This window comes from Lipotes vexillifer, unplaced genomic scaffold (assembly GCF_000442215.2).
Source record: "Lipotes vexillifer unplaced genomic scaffold, Lipotes_vexillifer_v1.1 scaffold370, whole genome shotgun sequence".
NCBI classification, from domain to species: domain Eukaryota; kingdom Metazoa; phylum Chordata; class Mammalia; order Artiodactyla; family Lipotidae; genus Lipotes; species Lipotes vexillifer.
Window position 1 is genome coordinate 2,422,590 of NW_006772699.1, and position 19,546 is coordinate 2,442,135.

General features: G+C 37.6%; 1 protein-coding gene across 1 annotated transcript in view; it reads left to right on the forward strand.

Annotated features, from left to right (window-relative positions):
- The first annotated feature begins 4,716 nt into the window (after positions 1-4,716).
- The window catches only part of SPDL1 (spindle apparatus coiled-coil protein 1), a 25,782-nt gene continuing 10,952 nt past the window's right edge, over positions 4,717-19,546 (forward strand). The window contains exons 1-9 of the mRNA XM_007447826.1: positions 4,717-4,744; positions 8,303-8,317; positions 8,985-9,157; positions 10,947-11,123; positions 15,531-15,725; positions 16,571-16,720; positions 16,820-16,918; positions 16,995-17,105; positions 19,038-19,178. Coding sequence (XP_007447888.1) covers positions 8,999-9,157; positions 10,947-11,123; positions 15,531-15,725; positions 16,571-16,720; positions 16,820-16,918; positions 16,995-17,105; positions 19,038-19,178 — 1,032 coding nt within the window. The 5' untranslated portion in view covers positions 4,717-4,744; positions 8,303-8,317; positions 8,985-8,998. The remainder of the gene's footprint in view (positions 4,745-8,302; positions 8,318-8,984; positions 9,158-10,946; positions 11,124-15,530; positions 15,726-16,570; positions 16,721-16,819; positions 16,919-16,994; positions 17,106-19,037; positions 19,179-19,546) is intronic.

Genomic DNA, 19,546 nt, shown 5'->3' on the forward strand with positions numbered 1-19,546 from the left:
CACTCTTTCATGATAAAAATTTCCCACAATTATTATAGAAGGAAACTTAACCTGATAAAGAGCATTTGTGAAAAACCTATAATTAATACCATGATTCATGGTGAAAGTCTGAACGTTTTCCCTATAATATTAGGAAGAAGATAAGGATGCCCACTTTTACCACTTATATTCAACACTAGCCAAGATAATTAGGCTAGAAAATCAACTAAAAGTTATCTACATTGGAAAGGAAGAAGTAAGCTATCTCTTCTACAGATAAATGATGTTATATATTGGTATATACATGGTGAGATATATATATATATATATATATATATATCATAACTAGTGAATGTTTTATTCAGCAGTGTAGATTTATCCAGGGTCACAGAACTGGATAAAGGGCACCAACTAGTTGAGGTACTGTCATAAAATAAAAGGAATATGTAATGGATACTGGAAGACAGGAAGTCATAAGTAGTAACTACAGTTTTGTGAATAGTTGCAAAAATCAGGACTCTAGAATTTTTTATGTACATATATATCTTGAACTAACTAGAGTGGGTACTATTCTTGGCAAGTAAAAACCATAACTGGTATAAACACTGCGTCTTAATTCTAACTGGCTTAGGTGCTAAAATCATCTGAAGAAGTAAGCTTAATGGGGATGTAATGGTTATGTGAAGTGGTGCCAAGAAAGGGATTACATACAAGCTGTTTGGATCCTTATTTTCCTCCACTGTAGACTAGGCCCCTTCGTTTAGGGTAAACCCTCCCTTGGGTTCAACCAAGACATTTTTCTCAGAGGAGCCATCACTAGATTTTATCCCTGGAAGTTAGCAACTTTCAGTTTTAGCCTCATAAACTCCTAAATGTAGAATGGGAAGCTGACAGGTTAATTAGTCCATTCGCGCTCAGACATAAGTATTATTGAGTGTATGGGTTAAAATTATTTACATTTCAAATAACAGAAAACTCAAATTGAAGCCATTGATATTTGAGCAAAAACTAAACAGTTCAGGGATATCTCTAGCTTCAAGAGGAGCTTGATGTAGGGCCCAAATAGCATGGCCAAGACTCTTTTTTCCTATTTATCAGCTCTGCTTTTGATTCTATTTCAAGCTGACTTAAGCTTCATGGATCTAAGATGGCAGCTGGCAGCTCTGGGCTGCAAAGTCTAAGTACAGAAGGGGTTAACAAAATCCATTTTTCCAGCAGTCCCAGTGAGTATCTCATTTTATTTCACCCACTTGGATTTAGTCACATGCACATCCCTGAACCAATTACTACAACCAGAGTGACTCTAGAGTTGAAGGGTAGGATCAATTTTAAACAATCCACATGGCTGAAAATGGAGGGGAAAATGACTTACCCAAAGAATAATCAGAATGCTTTGGGAAGGAAAAGCAGGAGGGAACTGATGCTGAAAAGTTAACCAATAAATGTCCACAGTATTGGGATAATGCACCTTTGCTCTGAATGAGGACTGCACCTATTCAGGGGGAAAAGGAATATAGCAGTAGGGCTCATGAAGAGTTGAAGCTGCTGCTATACATAGCCGACCCAGGAGAGACTGCAGACTAGGCTGGCATGGTCATTATTACTACTAAATAGTCAAACCTACCACCTGGTACAATTATTCACTTTGGTATCAAATCATCACAGAAGGAGCTGTGACAATTCAGTTTCCTGATCTCTTCTCAAATGGCTCTTCTGTTTATTTTGTTGGATCCTTATTCTTCTCCTGTTCCAAAGATTAGGACAACAGCCAAAGTCCTGCACACAGCCCTCTCTTCTCTCTCTCTAAGCCTCTTTCTTGACCTCAGCCATTCTCCATGTTTTAATTACCACAACCTTGAGTATAACTTCCAAAACCTCATCTCCTGGTCCATCCTATGAATCATGGAACTTTGTAAATTAATCCAGTTCTTATTTGCAAACTCTGTGTCTCAGGGTTCTGGGCTTGTTCTTCTTTGGCCCCTAGCTTAGAGCTTTCCTTAATATTATGAAGGAACAGGAAAGTCTAAGTCGTACTCTGAGTAACGGTTTATTGTTTGGTAAATGCCCCTTCCACTAAATTCTAAGTTCCTTGAGGACAGAGACTATTCACCTGTGGTACCAAAAAAACCTTAATCATTCAGTAAGTGCATGTCAAAATACACACAGCTTTCAGTGCAATGCAACCACTCCCTTCTGCACTATTTTTGATAACCAGTCCTCTCTTTTCCACTAGAACAGTCGTAGTGAAGGAATGATGGCCAGTTTACTACAGCAGTCTATCCAAGTTTTCAACAGCTATAATATTATGAATTATACAATTAGAAATATTATTATTATTACAAGTAATATTATAGCAATAATATTAGGAACTGTATTCCCAGCATACAAGTTCCTTTGCTATGCTTGAGGAATCCACTACTCTGTACGAGGAGGCAAAATCAAATCTCTTATTATATAAACTGAAAATGACAGATGCATTTTTTTCCTGACCCTTGCCATTTAGCACATGGTATGTGGACCTCATCTCAGTATGCGGAACTGCATTTGTAACTGTGAATCTTAAGCAAGTTATCCAAAAAAAGCAAGGACCCTCTAGAATTCATTTCACTTGTGACATCTACTGTCCAGTGGTGGTATAGGCAGCACCCTACCCAGACAGTTCCTAAAGACTGACTTTAATTTTGAAACGGGTAGCTTCTATGATTTTACTAATACTGTCCCCTCCCCTTGAGTGCATTCCTCCTTACTTAGCTCAGCCACCTTCAAGGCCCTGCTCAAGTGCCTCCTGCACTGTGGAACATTAAAGAAACACCATGACAAAATTGACCTCTCCCATCACACATCTCCTTTAGTGTAGGGTATATACCATTCACGTGACATTTATACACATCCCTGTGGTTATTTATATTTGCTTTTATTTAATCCCCTACTACGCTGTGAGCATCTTCCAGAGTCAAGGGGCAATTACCACCTTCTGAATTCTTTGCATTATGCCTAGCACACTGTGGTCACTCAGCTACAAGTTTAAAATATTTTTAAAATATTAGATATGAAAGAAACATCAGTGAAATGTAGGTTTACATTCTCATGTAACAAAGGAGAAAAATGAAGTTCAGATACATTATAGATTACCTAATTTCAGCCAGTCATGATTGGCCTAAGCTAGAATGGGTATCTTCCTGACTCCTGAGTTGAAGGATCTTTGTCAAATGAAAGGGAAAATCAGATTTCATTTATTCAAGAACATGGGAGTGGTGACAAATGAAGGAACATCTGACTCATTCAGACCCCAAATGCACCTGCTAGGGTACACTGTGAATGACATGAAGACATCATTGTTTTCAGTCTTCAAACCCAGAACAATCCTTTACTTAGTATGGCCTACCTCAGTTAGAAATAGAAGTCTACAAAAGAAATTAAGAAGAGAAAAGCAGGGAGGGTGTGGCATCCCAAGACCTAAGGAGACTCAAGGAGAACTATCAACTCTATCAATTGTTAAGAGAAATGAGGACTGAATAATGGATTTTGCAAGATAGAACTCACTGGTGACGTTGAGAAGAGCCATTCACTGGAGTGATGGGACCAAAACCTGAAGCGGGGAAAAATGTTAGAATAAAAAGTAAGAAAATGAAATAATGAGCCTACATTTTTTTTGTTTTTCAGGAATTTTGTTATCAAGGGAATCAAATAAATAATGTGGTAGCTGATTGAGGTCAAGGGAGGTTAGTGTTATTTTTTGAGGTGGAAGTCCTTATAGCATGTTTATTTGTTCAAAGGGAAGAAAAAACTGATGTGAAAAACAGAGCACCTATGGCCAAATCTCCAAGTAGGCAAGAAAAGATGGGCTCAAAAGCACAACATGATCCATACGACAGTCGCTAGGACTCAGAAGTGCTCACTAAATGTTGGCTATTATTATTTCTTATTGCTTAAAATTTTGAATAATGAATACGCATCAGGTTTACAAAATATAAAATCATTATTTAAAGACACACGCAAGAGCTTGGACTTCAGCAACAGACTGCATTAGTTCAAATTCTGGTTCTACCACTTGGCCAAATATCTTTCTTCTAGGGGCTTTGTTTTCCTTTGCAGAAAAAGACAATAACACCTACCTCATAAGGCTGTTGGCGGGCTTAAATGAGATAATCCGTGTAAAATTTAGCACTGTACTCGCGCGTGGTGAAGGTTCAAGTGTTTAAGGCCATTATAATAATGTCATTCTGTCCTATAATCGTAACTGTGATTCTGTCTATAACATTTTTCAGCACTGTCACACTGATTTAAATTCCTGGAGGTCACAGGGCAGAGCTTTTAGAACGCACATTGGCCAATGCGCTGTTAGGCCAGCACACTGTGGAATTCCCCCACCGCCTCGCCTTCTAGTGACACTGTCCCTCCTGAAGCTGCTGTCGTTACGAAAACAAACCAACCAACAAAAAAACACCCAGAGGACCAACCCTGAATAAGACTGACGAGCCACAGGACCACGTCTGCGCCTGCGCCAAACCCAAGGCTCTCCACTTGCACCTGCGCAGTCGCTGTAGGTGGGGCGTGGCAGTTTTGGACCTTCCTCCCTTTTCTGCCTTTACGCGCCGCCAGGGCGGAAAGTCTCGCGAGACATGTGAGTTCTCGCGGGAACTACATTCAAAAAGCCCTGGCGCTTAACCGAGAGCTTGCTGAGCGAATGGGCCGGTATCTTTGCGGTGTGGTGGAGTTAACGTCGAGAATCTGAGCGCGGCGAGCTGCAGCAGCAGGGGAAGGGGTGAGGAGAGAGGTAGGGGCAAGGTACCTGGATGGAAGTGCGTGTGAAGAGGGAAGCTGGGGAGCGGCATGGAGAGGACTACTGGGGAGGGGAGGGCAGGGCCTAAGGAAACCGGGGGCCTGGGTCTTCGCCCAGGCTTTCAGCTGGAACAGTTTCTTCGGCGGAACTCAGTTCTTATAAACCAGGTTCCGAGCCGGTCTCAATATTCCGTTGGGCCGCTTCGACGCTCCCGAGGATTCTGCGTAGATACGGAAAGCCGGGTCCGCTGCCTGGGCCTCCGGAGGATAACAAACTAGATCTGCGCTGTCCAGTACGACAGCCAATAGCCCCATTTGGCAATCCGAAGACTACACCAAAAAGTAACCTCATTAATAATCTTTATAATGACTACATGTTGAAATGATCATCTTTTGGATGTATTGGGTTAAATAACATTGTTAAAGTGAGTTTCACCAGTATTTACTTTTTGTAAAAAATGTGGCACCTAGAAAATTAAAAATCGACATGTCTTGTTCGCATTATATTTCTACTGGACAGCGCTGCCTCATACAGTTACGTGTTGGATTTTGCCCTAGTTGCTTTTTACTCATTTGTTGGTTTAATCTTGTAAAAAAAAAAAAAAAAACCCTTTAGGTAGATGTTATTGTCCTTGTTTTACGGATGACAGAACAAGACATTGGGTAAGTTGTGCAAGTTGATGCAGCCTTTGAGTAGTGAAGGTGGGGTAAGAACTCAAGCAGCCTGATTCCCTGAGCTCCCTGTGTCTCCTAAATGCTTTGTATATGCTACGTTTCTGAGAGGCAGAACAGAAAAGTGGTTAGGAGCACCAGGCTATGGAACTAGATCCTGTTCCCATCTCATTTAGCCACTTACTACCTGATAACCCTGGGCAAGTTACTTGACGTTTCTGTGCCTCAGTTTGTGCATATGTAAAAAGGGGGTGAAAGCCTTTTATTTCATATAGTTGTTGAGAGGATTAAATAAGATAATGTTTGCAAAGTACCGAGTACAATGTCTGGCACATATTTGCTGTGCTTGTTATTCAACCCTGGCTACCTTTCTCCGCAGATTGATAGGTTAATTCTTACACATTCATTACATCTGTTGAAAAGTCACTTCCTCAGGGAAATCTTTCTTGTCCATATTCCTCCTGACCCTGTGCTCACCCCACTACCCCCAGATTAAGACAGCTGCCCTTTGTTATAGGCTCAGCACCGTATACCTCTCCCTCTTGCACTTATCACACTTGTAACTTTACATACCAGTTATTTGATTTAATGCCTTTCCACTAATAGACTGTAAGAATCAGGAAGGCGGGGATATTGTCTAGTTTGGGGATCACATTGTATCCTCAGCAATAGCACAGTACCTGACACAAAATAGGAATTCCAGCAAATCTTTGGAATGAATGAGAGCTAATTTTTTGGCTGCCTTGGACATTGCTGGTTGGGATGTCTTGAGGCTAGCTCCGTTTTTTCTTTGGTAAATATTGATGACAGTAGTACTTAGTTCAGGTCCATTAAGAGAATTAAATGTGATAGTGCATTTGAAGCACTCTGCCTGGCAAATGGTAAATCCTTAGCAAATATAAATTATTATTAACAGTTAGTGCACCAATTAGTGGTTGGCCCCATCATGTACAAGCTTTGGAAAGTTCTTGCATTTTAGAGCAGTGACAGCCAGCCCTGGATAACATAGGATACCTTTTTTTTCCCCCTGCTTCTAAAATCCTGTATTTCTTCCTTCATCTTCATTCTCAAAGATTTTGATTCCTAATTTGCTGATGAATTGAAGACATTAGAAGGGCACTTAGGCAGACTCCCAACACTATATCTACCTGCTTATCAGTGTACCCATATGCTTTCCTTTACTTTAGATGAAACATTTATGTTCCTGTCCAAAAATCAGACCCTGCACATTCATCACTCCAGTAGTTCTCCATGTTTCTATATCGTTAGTTTTCCTTCTGGATCTATCCCATGTCATACAAGCACGCTGTTATTTTTTTCTTAAAATTTTTTTAAAATTATTTTTTCTTAAAAAATTGTTTGTCTTAAAAAAAAACCCCAAAAACTTGATCTTACTTTCTCTCTAGCTACTGCTCCATTTATCTGCTCTTCTTTGCAGCAAAACTATGCTTGCTGTCTACTATTAGCCTACCATTCTTTCCATTTCACTCCAATCAGGCTTTTGCCCACATCTCCCCATCAAAACTACTCTTAGGGTCATCTCCTAATTGACTTCCATTAATTCAAATCCATTGGCCAGTTCTCAGTTTTCACCTTATTTAACTTAGTGTTTGGTGCAGTTGACCTTCTGCCTCCTTAATACACTTTTGTTTATTGACTTCTAGGACAACACATGCTCTTCATTTTCCTCCCACCTCACTGGTCATGCTTGAGTATACTTTGCGGTCTTCTTTCCCACCTCATAACAGGGCTCCAACCTTTGTCCTCTTCTCTTTAATTATGCTCATACTTTGGTGAAAACAAAGCTCATGTATTTATGCTAATAACCCCCAAATTTATATCTCCAGCCCATACCCTTCTCCTACTTTTATAGCCATTGCTTACTTGACACATTTCATGTTTTAAAACTTAAACCTCTCATTTTCTCTCCCAAGCAGTCTTTACCCACAGTTTTTGATGCCTCAGCTATCGGCAAATCTATTCTACTAGTTGCTCAGCCAGAAGCTTTGGAGGCATTTTAAAATTCTCTTTCACACATCCCACATTTCCATTTGTCAGAAAATCACGTTGGCTTTCCCTTCAAAATATATGCTAGATCTGACCATTTCTTGTCACCTCCTGTGGCAGCCACTCCGGTGTGAGCGGTCATCCCACCTGATCTTTCTGCTTCCAACTTGCTTCCCTCCAAACTATTCAGCGTATCAGCCAAAATGATCCTTTTAAATGTATCATATCTCTACTCCAGACTTTGCAGTGATGCCCCATTTCACCCAGAGTTGAAGCTAAAGCCTTTATTTACAATGTCCTGATCTCCATATTCTCCTCTGTTATCTCCTCTGACCTATATATACTCTATCTTGTTCATTCTTTGGACTTCCTTCAACTGTAGTGCTAACCCTCTACTTGGAACATGATTTCCCTAAATAGTACATGGCTAATTCTCTTATCCTCTGCAAGGCTTTGCTCAGAAGTCACCTGAAGGGCTCCCCATTCAACACATTTTAAATTTTATCCTAGTTAGGATACACCCACCTCTTCCAAGCTTACCTACCCTGTTTTATTTTTTTTTCCATTTCTACTTTCTAATGCATTTAGTTATTATATTATTATTGCTTGTCTTCTCCCACTGGAGGGTAAGTTTTATGAAAGCAGAGCCTTTTTTGGGGTCTGCTTGACCACTTGATGTATCTGAAGTGCCCAGAATGGAGCTCGGCACCTAGGCATATTCAAGAACTGTGTGTTGAAGGAAATGACTACATTGACTGGAGACATGGGAGAATAACTTAATAATGGCTTGTTGCTCTTTGAAGGCAAAGCTGAGTTTAAGCCTGGCCTAAGAGCCTGGAACCAATTTGGAAAGGATGATGAGTGAGGTTGAATTAAAGTGGAATGTTTCTATATATAATGTTTAAGTCCTTGCTTGAAAATCTAGAATGAGATTGTTCTTTAATTACTCTGAACATGGTATCTGTTTTGCATGCTTTCTTATGAATAACTAGGAAAATGCTAGTGAGTCTGTTTTCAATAAAGCACATTTAATGTGTTCAGGAAGTTAACACTGTTGTGAAAAATTGTGGACATGCTAGTCCTTACCTTATGAATCTTATTCAAAGCCATCTTTTTATATTTTAAGTAGCAGTTATGCTACTATAAAGTTTCTTGACTTCTTTTATTGTTCTCTTAACTTGGTTACCTGTATAGTGATATAATTATGAGACCATCCTACCTTAGCATTTAAGGAAGCTTAGCACACAATAACTGAATGGTTTCCTGATACTGCATTCCTTAGAAGCAAAATTAAATGTATTCATCTTTTTCTTGCTTTGGTCTCAAATCGGGTAACAAAATAGTCAGACCTGGTTCTTAGAACAAGAATGCAAATTTGACCATTTAAAAGTCAGGAAGAAAATCTTTAATGCTCTGTTTTTATATGGCAGTGGTATTGAATATATACATACACACACAACACACAAACACACACATATCTTTTGTTATAGATATGGAGTTTTTTGTTTAAGCTTAAGTACTTTTACTTCCTCCATTTACAGTAGACAGGAAAAAAATCATGGAGGCAGATATAATAGCAGATCTTCGATGCAAGCTGAAAGAAGTTGAAGAAGAGCGACTAAAAGCTGCACAGTATGGTTTACAACTAGTGGAGAGCCAGAACGAGTTGCAGAATCAACTGGATAAATGTCGTAACGAAATGATGACCATGACTGAGGTAGGACACTATATTCCTCTGTTTACAAAGATGTGCTTAGCTACTGAAGATCTGTGTTGTCCAGCAATTATTAATATTATTTTTCTTTTCTGAGGATTTTAGGCCTAGTTCCCACCCATCCCCATTAAAGGGAAATGAACTAAATGAATTTCTAATATTTTTTCTGACTCAGTGTGTTCTGAGTTTGAAAAATAACTTATTTTCACTCTCTTTACTACATACTGAATTTTAGACTTTGCTTTGTCTGCACTCTTCCTAGGTGACCTCACTTGTTTCATAGTTTCTGATAACATCTAAATGCCCCATGATTGTTACACCAAGTCCTTAGTTCTCCCCTAAAGTTTAGATTTTTGTATTCAATTGCCCACTAGTGGACATCTCAGACTTAACATAAACAGAATAGTTAATTCCCTGCCCACTAACCAAACATGCTCTTGCAAAATTCTTTACCTTACTTAGTAAATGTAATAACGTTCATCCAGTTACCTGAGCTAGAAATCTAGGAGTTTTACTCAATATCTTTCTGTCCCTTATTTCTAGTATTTAATCCATTAGTAAGGTCTAAGAACTTGACCTGCAAAATATCTATACCACTGCCACTCTAGTTCAGACCACCATCATCTCTCCCTTAGATTACTACTGTAGCCTTTTGACTAGGTTGCCTGCTTCCTGCATTTGCCATTCACACCATTCATTCTTCACACATCAGCCAAGTGGTCATTGAAGAATATACAGAAGATCATGTCACAGCCCTGCTGAAAGCATAGAGCAGCTTCCAGTTTTATTTACAACAAAATCCGAGCTCCTTACCTGGATTTGTAGATCCCCATGTGATCTGACCTCTTTCAACCTTTGACCTCATCTCAAACTACTTTCCTTTGTTCTTAGCTATACTAGTCCTGCCTTATGGGCCTTACAGGAGCTGTCACCTCCATCTGAATGGTTCATCCCCCACTGTCATGAGAGACATGACATGAGAGGGAATTTTGTCTGTCTTGTTCACGGCCGTATCCCTAATATTTGGCATACATTTATTGAAAGAATGAATAAGTCAGTTTTATTTAATAAATGCTCAGTATTGTATTTAAACTTTGATCTCAAAGTTTAAATATATCAGGAAAAAGAAAAACTAATGGCAACCCTTTTTAAAAATTTTTCTCTTATTAAATCTAATTTTATTTATGTTATTTTTTAAAGCTTGTAGAAGAAGTTTGTACTAATGCCCTTTTTATCTTTAAACTTCCTTGACAGTAAGCAAAAGCCGTCTTAAATACTACTTTTGTCTTAGCACTGTATTCATCTGAGTGGTGTTAGGAACGTTTATGAACATTTTTCAGATGACTACATTCTGAAAGTGAGAGAGCTAATTCAGTATTTCTGTTTATACCTTGTCCACTATTTCTTCATTTTACTCAGAGCTACAAGTAGAGCATATTATTATCCAACCAAATAATTCTCACTAGGAAAACTTAAATGCTATTAATTTTTTTTTTTTTTTTCCTAGCAGAGAGAGCTTGACTCATTGACAGCCTTAGAGCACTTTTTACTTCGTTGGCAGGACATAGAAGCAATTACCATATCCCTAGCACGAACGTTAATATAGTCTCAAAATACCTCTAGGGTTAACATTAATACTAACTACAGTTATTTCAGATTTAACATGTGGTTGTTACTTAGAAAGCAGCAAATGTGTGAAACAGGAATGATTTAGCTGAAGGTGAAAACTGCTTATGTGTGATGGCTTTAAGTTATTTTTATGTAATTGAATTATAATTGAATCTCTTTTCAGAATTATGAACAGGAAAAATATACTCTTCAGAGAGAAGTTGAGCTCAAGAGTCGAATGTTAGAAAGTTTGAGCTCTGAATGTGAAGCTATTAAACAACAACAAAAAATGCACCTGGAGAAATTAGAAGAACAGCTGAGCAGAAGCCATGGGCAGGAAGTGAATGAACTAAAAAATAAGGTTTGGATATCTCTGTATTTTAGAACAAAAATATTTCATGCTTATGCAACCATTTGTAAACTTTAGGTGACAGAAGATTTTCTTAGTAACATCTATGCAAAACAGCTGAGATTAAGGGCTCCGTCATTTTAGTATTATGAGTGGGAACACCGAGAAACAATAGTTCACCTAAGAGACTTGTATAAATAACATTCTATTAATTAAATAGGATTATTTAATTTTAGCAACTGAGTATTTGTTAGGGAGTTTTAGTTTAGTGGTCAGCATAACCTCCTTGCTTAGAGTGCTTAGTATGCTAGTCCCTTTTCAGAAAGACTAGTTCGCTAACCTTCACTGCAACTAGTGGCACACTTTATAATTCCACAGAAGAAGCCAATAGTTTTTGGTAAACTAATGTACATTAGAGATGATACTTTATAGTTTGTTTATTGAAGATAAACTAATACATATGATCCACTTCTTACACAATTCCATAAGGGAGGTACCATTATTATCTCCGTATAACAGATGAGAAAAACAATGTTTAAACAGATTGAGTAAAGTTGGATAAGATTATAGAGTGAGAAATTAGCAGTCAAAATTTGCACTGAGGCTGTCTGATATCAAAGCCTGTTTCACTGTGTTTCATGTACCATCTTGTAAGATGTTTATATATACCTGTACCACCTATACTGTTAATTAATTCTCATTAAATTGACTCCCTTTTTAAATGTTTTCTCATTTTAAGTAATGGTATCAATGAAATATATTTGAGCTGGTTATGTTTTGTCCTAATATGCAGTCAAAGATAACTATCAAAATATGCTTTCATGTAATACTTAGAATCATCTTGCATACCACTCTGACAAATAATAATTCGGCTTCTCTGAAGCTTCTCTGAGTTGAGACACCAATAATTGTTAATGATGCTTTGTTTTTTCCTGGATATTATTTTCAGTTTAGCAGTAATTTTCATTACCTAAACAAAAAAGAGTAATGTAGGAAATATTCAGAGTCTGAAGTGAAGCCAGTTATAGAGATGGGTTTTTGGTGGAGTAAAGACTAAATAATTCAAAAAATATTTTCAGTCTTATTGATGTTCTCAAATTACTTGTGCCAATAATTTGGAGCTTTATTTGCTATCTTTCTTTCACTTATTTCTCATATTTAATCCATCAACAAGTTCTCAGAACTTGAGCTATGAAATACCCCTCTCTGCTATAACACTGCAGTCCAGCTCACCATTGTCTCTCCCCTACTATCCAGGCAGCCTGCTTCCATCATTGCTGTCATACCACTTATTCTTCACACGGCAGCCAAAGTGGCCAGGAATCCAGACCTACTCTGATTACTTGTATGGATTATTTACATGCTTATAAAACAAGGCATGTCACTGTCGGTTAAAAGATGCCTAGCCTTGGCCAAATAGGAAACCCCAATCATCTCATCATACAATAAGTTTGAGTCATTCAGTGATGTTTTTCAGAAGAATGTCCACATTTCAACATAGATCAATCAGCTGAAATTTTTATTTCACATGATGAAAATAGAAAAGGGAAAAGAAATTATGCTAGAAGGCTCTTATATTTTAAATAGAAAACAAATACCAGGATATATTCTAAGAATGTTGAGACCCTATTGAAGATAATTCAATATAGATGATAATGATAACCCTGGACATCAAGCAAAAGCTTTTTATTGATAACAAACCATTCAGTGAGTGTTAAGTGTGGCGCCAAATGTTTTACCCACCCAATCTCAGTTGAGAGCCTCACAATAACACAGCGATGGTAGGTACAATCACTTAACAGTTTTACATTTGAGGAATGTAAGTGAGACAGGTTAAACCTAGGCCTGACCCTAAAGCTTCACCCTTCTGCTATAAGTTCGTTTCCTTTAAACTACATACAGGCATACCTCAGAGATAGTTCAGAGTCAGTTCCAGACCACCACAAAAAAGTGAATATCACAGTAAAGTAAGTCACATGAATTTTTTAGTTTCCAAAGTAGTCTATTGAAGTGTGTGATAGCATTCAGTCTAAAAATGACAATGTATATACCTTAATTTTAAAATATTTTATGCTTAAAAATGCTAACCATCTGAGACTTCAGTGAGTGGATCTTTTTCTGGTGGAGGGTGTTGCCTCCATGTTGATGGCTGCTGACTGATCTGGGTGGTGGTTGCTGAAGATTGTGGTAGCTGAGGCAATTTCTTAAAATAAGACAACAATGAAGTTTGCTGCATCAGTTGACTCTTCCTTTCATGAGTGATTTCTCTGTAGCATCAATGCTGTTTGCTAGCATTTTATCCACACTAGAACTTCTTTAAAAATTGGAGTCAATTGTTTCAAACCCTGCCGCTACTTTATCAACTAAGTTTATGTTATATTCTGTATCATTTGTTGTCATTTCAACAATCTTCACAGCATCTTCACCAAGAGCAGATTCCATCTCAAGAAACCACTTTCTTTGCTCATCCATAAGAAGCAGCTCCTCATCCATTAACATTTTATCATGAGATTGCCACAATTCAGTCACATCTTCAGGTTCCACTTCTAATTCTAGTTCTCTTGTTATTTCCACTATATCTGCAGTTACTCCTTCACGGAAGTCTCGAACCCCTCAAAGTCGTCCATGAGGGTTGGATTTAACTTCTTCCAAGCTCTTGTTAATTTTGATATGTTGACCTCTTTCCATGAATCACAAATGTTCTTAATGGTATCTAGAATGATGAATCCTTTCCAGAAAGTTTTCAGTTGACTTTGCCCAGATCCATCAGAGGAATCACTATCTTAGATAGCTATAGTCTTACAAAATGTATTTAAGTAATAAGAATTGAGAGTCGAAATTACTCCTTGATCCATAGGCTGCAGAATGGATGTGTGTTACCAGGCATGAAAACAGTATGAATCTCGTTGTACATCTTGCTTGGGTGACCAGGTGGATTTTCAGTGAGCAGTACTATTTTGAAAGGAATCTATTTTCTGAGCAGTAAGTCTCAACAGTAGACTTAACATATTCAGTAAACCATGTTGTAAACAGGTGTGCTGTCAGCCAGGCTTTATTGTTCCATTTATAGAGCACAGACAGAGTAGATTTAATATAATTCTTAAGGCGCCTAGGATTTTCAGAATGGTCAGTGAGCATTGGCTTCAACTTAAAGTCACCAGCTGCATCAGTCCCTAGCAAGAGAGTCAGCCTGTCCTTTGAAGCCAGGCACTGACTTTTCCTCTCAAGCTATGGAAGCTCTGGATGACATCTTCTTCCACTGGAAGGCTCTTTTGTCTACATTGAAAATCTGTTGTTTGGTGTAGCCACTTTCAGTGATTATCTTAGCTAGATCTTCTGGATAACTTGCTGCAGCTTCTAAATCAGCACTTTCTGCTTCACCTTGCACTTTTTTTTTTATGTTATGGAGACAGCCTGTTTCCTTAAACTTCATGAACCACCCTCTGCTGGCTTCAAAATTTTCTTCTGAAGCTTTCTCCCCTCTCTCAGCCATCATAGAATTGAGGAGAGTTTGGATTAGGCTTTGGCTTAAGGGAATGTTGTGGCTGGTTTGATCTTTCTAGACGTCTGAAATTTTCTCCGTATCAGCAGTTAGACTCTTTAGCTTCCTTATCATTTGTGTGTCCACTGGAGTAGCACTTTTAACTTCCTTGAAGAACTTTTCCTTTGCACTCACAGCTTGGCTAACTGTTTGGTGCAGGAGGCCTAGCTTTCGGCCTGTCTCAGCTTTTGACATGCCTTCCTCACTAAGCATAATCATTTCTAGCTTTTGATTTAAAGTGAGAGACATGAACACTGAGAGGCCATTGTTAAGGTTAGTAATTGGCCTAATTTTGAGTTGTTGTGTCTCGAATAGGGAGGCCCTAGGAGAGGGAGAGAGATAGGAATGACCATTCGGTAGAGCAGTCAGCACACACAACATTTATCAATTAAGTTCATGCCCTTATATGAGTGTGCTTTGTGATGCTCCAAAATAATTACAGTAATAACATTAAAGATCACTGATCACCATAACAAATATAACAGTAATGAAGAAGTTGGAAAGATTATGAGAATTTCCAAAATAAGGCACAGAGAAAGGAAGTGAGCAAATGCTGTTGGAAAAATCGCTTGGTAGACTCGGCTTGGCTCAGGGTTGCCACAAACCTTCCATTTGTTAAAAAAAAAAAAAAAAAAGCAATATCTGGGAAGTGCAATTAAGCAAAATGCAATAAGACAGGGTATGCCTGTATTCTTAGTGTTCCAAGATTTGGAACTATGTGACATTTTGGGAAAAGGAGTTAAATAGTCTTGTTCAGCTTGACTACCTTCCAAACTACTTATCCTGCAGATACCAGAACAATTTGTATTGCAATTGTATGTTCTGATGACCTTCACTACCTTTTGATTTATAAGATTGTGATTTTTTTTTTGCCTTAGTTAGAAAAACTGAAAGCCGAATTAGATGAAGCTAGGCTTAGTGAAAAGCAGCTGAAGCACAAAGTGGATCATCAGAAGGAACTCCTTTCTTGCAAATCAGAGGAAATGCGAATAATGTCTGAACGTGTACACGAAAGCATCTCTTCAGAGATGCTGGCTCTTCAAATTGAGCTAACTGAAATGGAAAGTATGAAGGTAATTCTTATGGCATGTGTGTTCTGGAGTTTTCTTTTTTCCCTTGTATATTTTTCATGTTTTTGTAATAATCCTTATGAGCTAGTTTTAAGGCTGAAATATTTTTTGGCCTAACTTTGATCTAACTAATTAAAAACTGTTTTACAGAATTTTAATTTTTAAAATTTTTTTAAATAAATAAATTTATTTATTTTTAATTTTTGGCTGCATTGGGTCTTTGTTGCTGTGCGTGGGCTTTCTCTAGTTCTCTACTGTTTGTTGAGATGCACGGGCTTCTCATTGCGGTGGCTTCTCTTGTTGCAGGCTCTAGGTGCGTGGGCTTCAGTAGTTGTGGCTCACGGGCTCAGTAGTTGTGGCTCGTGGGCTCTAGAGTGCAGGCTCAGTAGCTGTGGCGCAAGGGTTTAGTTGCTCCGCGGCATGTGGGATCTTCCCAGACCAGGGCTCGAATCCCTGTCCCCTGCATTGGCAGGTAGATTCTTAACCACTGTGCCACCAGGGCAGCCTTACAGGATTTTTAGATGGATTACTTCAAATAAAGTAAAGCTTTAGGTTACATGATTATGTAAGGCAGACTTTACTTTTAGATTAATAAAACTTCTGGAAGAATTTAGACATTTATTCTGATCCTAGTTTGTGTCATAAAAGCCCAATATAAAAAGTTGGTAGCATGGAAGTTGATATGTATATGAGTATAATTTTTAAAAATTTTATTATGCACCTTATAGCTTTTGACTGTTTCTTAGTTTTAGTTTTGGGTGTGAACCACTGCTGATAGATAAACTGAACAGCTGCTAAATGAAGGATTATTCAAGAGAGTTTCTTCTTTTTCCATTCCTGTTGAATAGACCACCCTCAAAGAAGAAGTGAACGAACTACAGTACAGACAAGAACAACTAGAACTTCTTAATACTAATTTAATGCGCCAGGTAGACCGGCTTAAAGAAGAAAAAGAAGAGCGAGAGAAAGAAGCAGTCTCTTACTATAATGCCTTAGAGGTGTTGTGATTACAGTAACACCATCTTTTCCAATTTATAATAAATTGTTTTCTTGCTAATCTAATCTCTATTAGCTAAATTGTTTTCTTTTGAATTTAGAAAGCTCGTATAGCAAATCAAGATCTTCAGGTGCAGCTAGACCAGGCACTCCAGCAAGCCTTGGACCCTAACAGTAAAGGCAACTCTTTGTTTTCAGAGGTACTTAAAATATTCCATTGATTAAACTGGCATTTCACTTAATAAAAGCATAATTAAACATGTTAATGTTTTCTAGGTGGAAGATCGAAGGGCAGCAATGGAACGTCAGCTTATCAGCATGAAAGTCAAGTATCAGTCACTAAAGAAGCAAAATGCATTTAATAGAGAACAGATGCAAAGAATGAAGGTACAGAATTATTATGATCAAAGATTTATTAAACCTATTTTGAATCAGCATTACATGTACAAATATATCAAAGAAAGCATCTTTTCCTTCAAGGAATATACTTACATAATTATTTCTAGAACTGCATGATTTTAGAAAAAACTTTTTAATTGAATGAAAGATCCGTTTTATATTTTATTTTAAAAAATTAATTCTGTGTAGATTTAGTAGTGGTATTTTTAGCATCCATTGATTGATTGAGTTTTTAATTGTTACTCACTAGCCTTGCCATTAGCTCTTGCTTTGTAGAGTGGGAAAAAACAAGTATTAAAAAGTTTTTCTTTCCTACTGTTGGCCTAGTTTCTTTCTGAGGATAGCCCTAAGCTTCCTACTTCAACTAAAACTAGCTTTCTCACAATTCTTCAATTCTCCCACAAAGGCTTAGTTATAGACTGAAATTTGAATTTTCTTTCCTTGTAGTTTCTCAAGTCAAGCATATAAGCCCTTCTAATTTTAAGGGTTTGTTGGGCGTCATTTCAGTCAAACAGCTGGTAACAGAAAAACATGCTGAAGTTTGAAAGATTCCAGTATTGTACCAGTCCTTAGACTCCTGATCCCTGATCTGTTGTGCCTAACTCTCCTGAGGTGGTAACTAGAAGTCTGTAAGCCTTCCCGCCTCTTTTTCAGGATGATGAGATTCACCAAAGAAATAGGAAAGGTCAATGATTAAACTTTGGCATTAGATGAACTTGGGATTGAATCCTAGTCTGTCACTTGTTAGTTGTGTGACCTTGAACAAGTATTTTTATTTTGCAGAGCATCAGTCACCTCATCTGTAAAACAGAGATGATACAACTTGACTCTTAGAGTTGTCCTGGAGTTAAATGAAGTGCCGACTTAAACAATAGTTGTGGCTTTTATTTCTAAGGATTTTAACTGTGCCATCTGGTTTACTGAGGCTCTCCCCTATCTGGGAATTGTTTCTTTGTAAATTTTCTCGTATTTGCTCTTTGTTTTCTTTTTGTATTTGTTGGGCTACTGTTACTAATCTCTGAATGTTCCCGTGATACCCCAAACTGTCTTTAGACACAGGTAGCATTCTGAATCTTCTGAGGCTAAATGTGTCTAGCCTCCAGTTTGAAGCAGGAACAAAGAGTGGATCCTTAAAAATGTTAAAAGTCACCTTTCTCTCTTGTAACCATAGCTGAAACTTCGAATCATTGCTCGCTTTACTCAAAAATGTATTTAAATTAATTGACATTTTTTAAGAACTCCAGAAATTTCCAAAGGCAGAAAGGATTGCTAGGTTTAGATTTTAGTTAATTTCTTTCTGATTGCTGTGTAACTCCAAGTTTAGGTGGAGTCATAATAAGGTAAGTTGATTGCTGCTCTTAGACAAAATAAATTTATACTTGTATTAAAGGTTGCTTCAATATCCTTAGATTGCCTTTTACCTTTGCTTTCCATCCTTGTTCTTTGTGATTCGAACATTTGTGAATGTGAGTAGCTTAATAATTTCCCCCCCTTAATACTACTGAAGTTAATCAAAATTTTTGAGAAACTGCTTCAGACCCTTAATGAGAGTGCATATGATGAGTACAGCACAGCATTTGGCCAGGCTCATATACTGTGTAAGTGATGTGCTTCCATACCACAGCCATGCAGCTCAATTATGTTTCACAGAAGTACAAATAAATGTTATGGACTTCAAATATCGCCCATAAGTAGTCTAAATAAGTACTAAAGAGTTATGTCTAACTAGATTATTGGTATAAAATGTTTTCAAATTTTTCTAGTCTAGTATTAGACTAGAAATAGCTGATTAGTTTAGCTTCCAAAATGAGGTCAAAGTAATATAGTACAAAATATGAACTGTATCGAAAATATGGTTATCAGACTCTTCCTCTCCCCCACTCAATTTTTATGGGAGGAGGGATTTTTTTTTTTTCCTAGTTACAAATCGCCACATTGCTACAAATGAAAGGGTCTCAAGCTGAATTTGAACAGCAGGAACGGTTACTTGCCATGCTGGAGCAGAAGAATGGGGAAATTAAACATCTCTTAGGTGAAATTAGGAATCTGGAGAAATTTAAGGTATGTATCAACACCTTTAAAAAACACAGCCAAATTTTGGTTTGAGTATCTTAATACTTCTAAGTTGAACGGGTTTCTTTATTATGTAATTAACGTATAATTTCCGTTGAGATTTACCAATATTTAATGTTTTCTTCTAGTTTCTTTATGCTTTTCATATCTGTTGCTGTTGTAAATTGTAACTCATACTCAGAGTGCCCATATCTTTAGTGTACAACTTAATGAGTTTTACATACATATACCCCTTTATAATTACTCCCCAGTTCACAATATAGAATACTTCCAGCACTCCAGAGCAGCACTGTCATGTCCCTTTTAAGTGAGTCCTCCCACCACTGTCATGTCCCTTTTTTTTTTTTTTTTTTTTG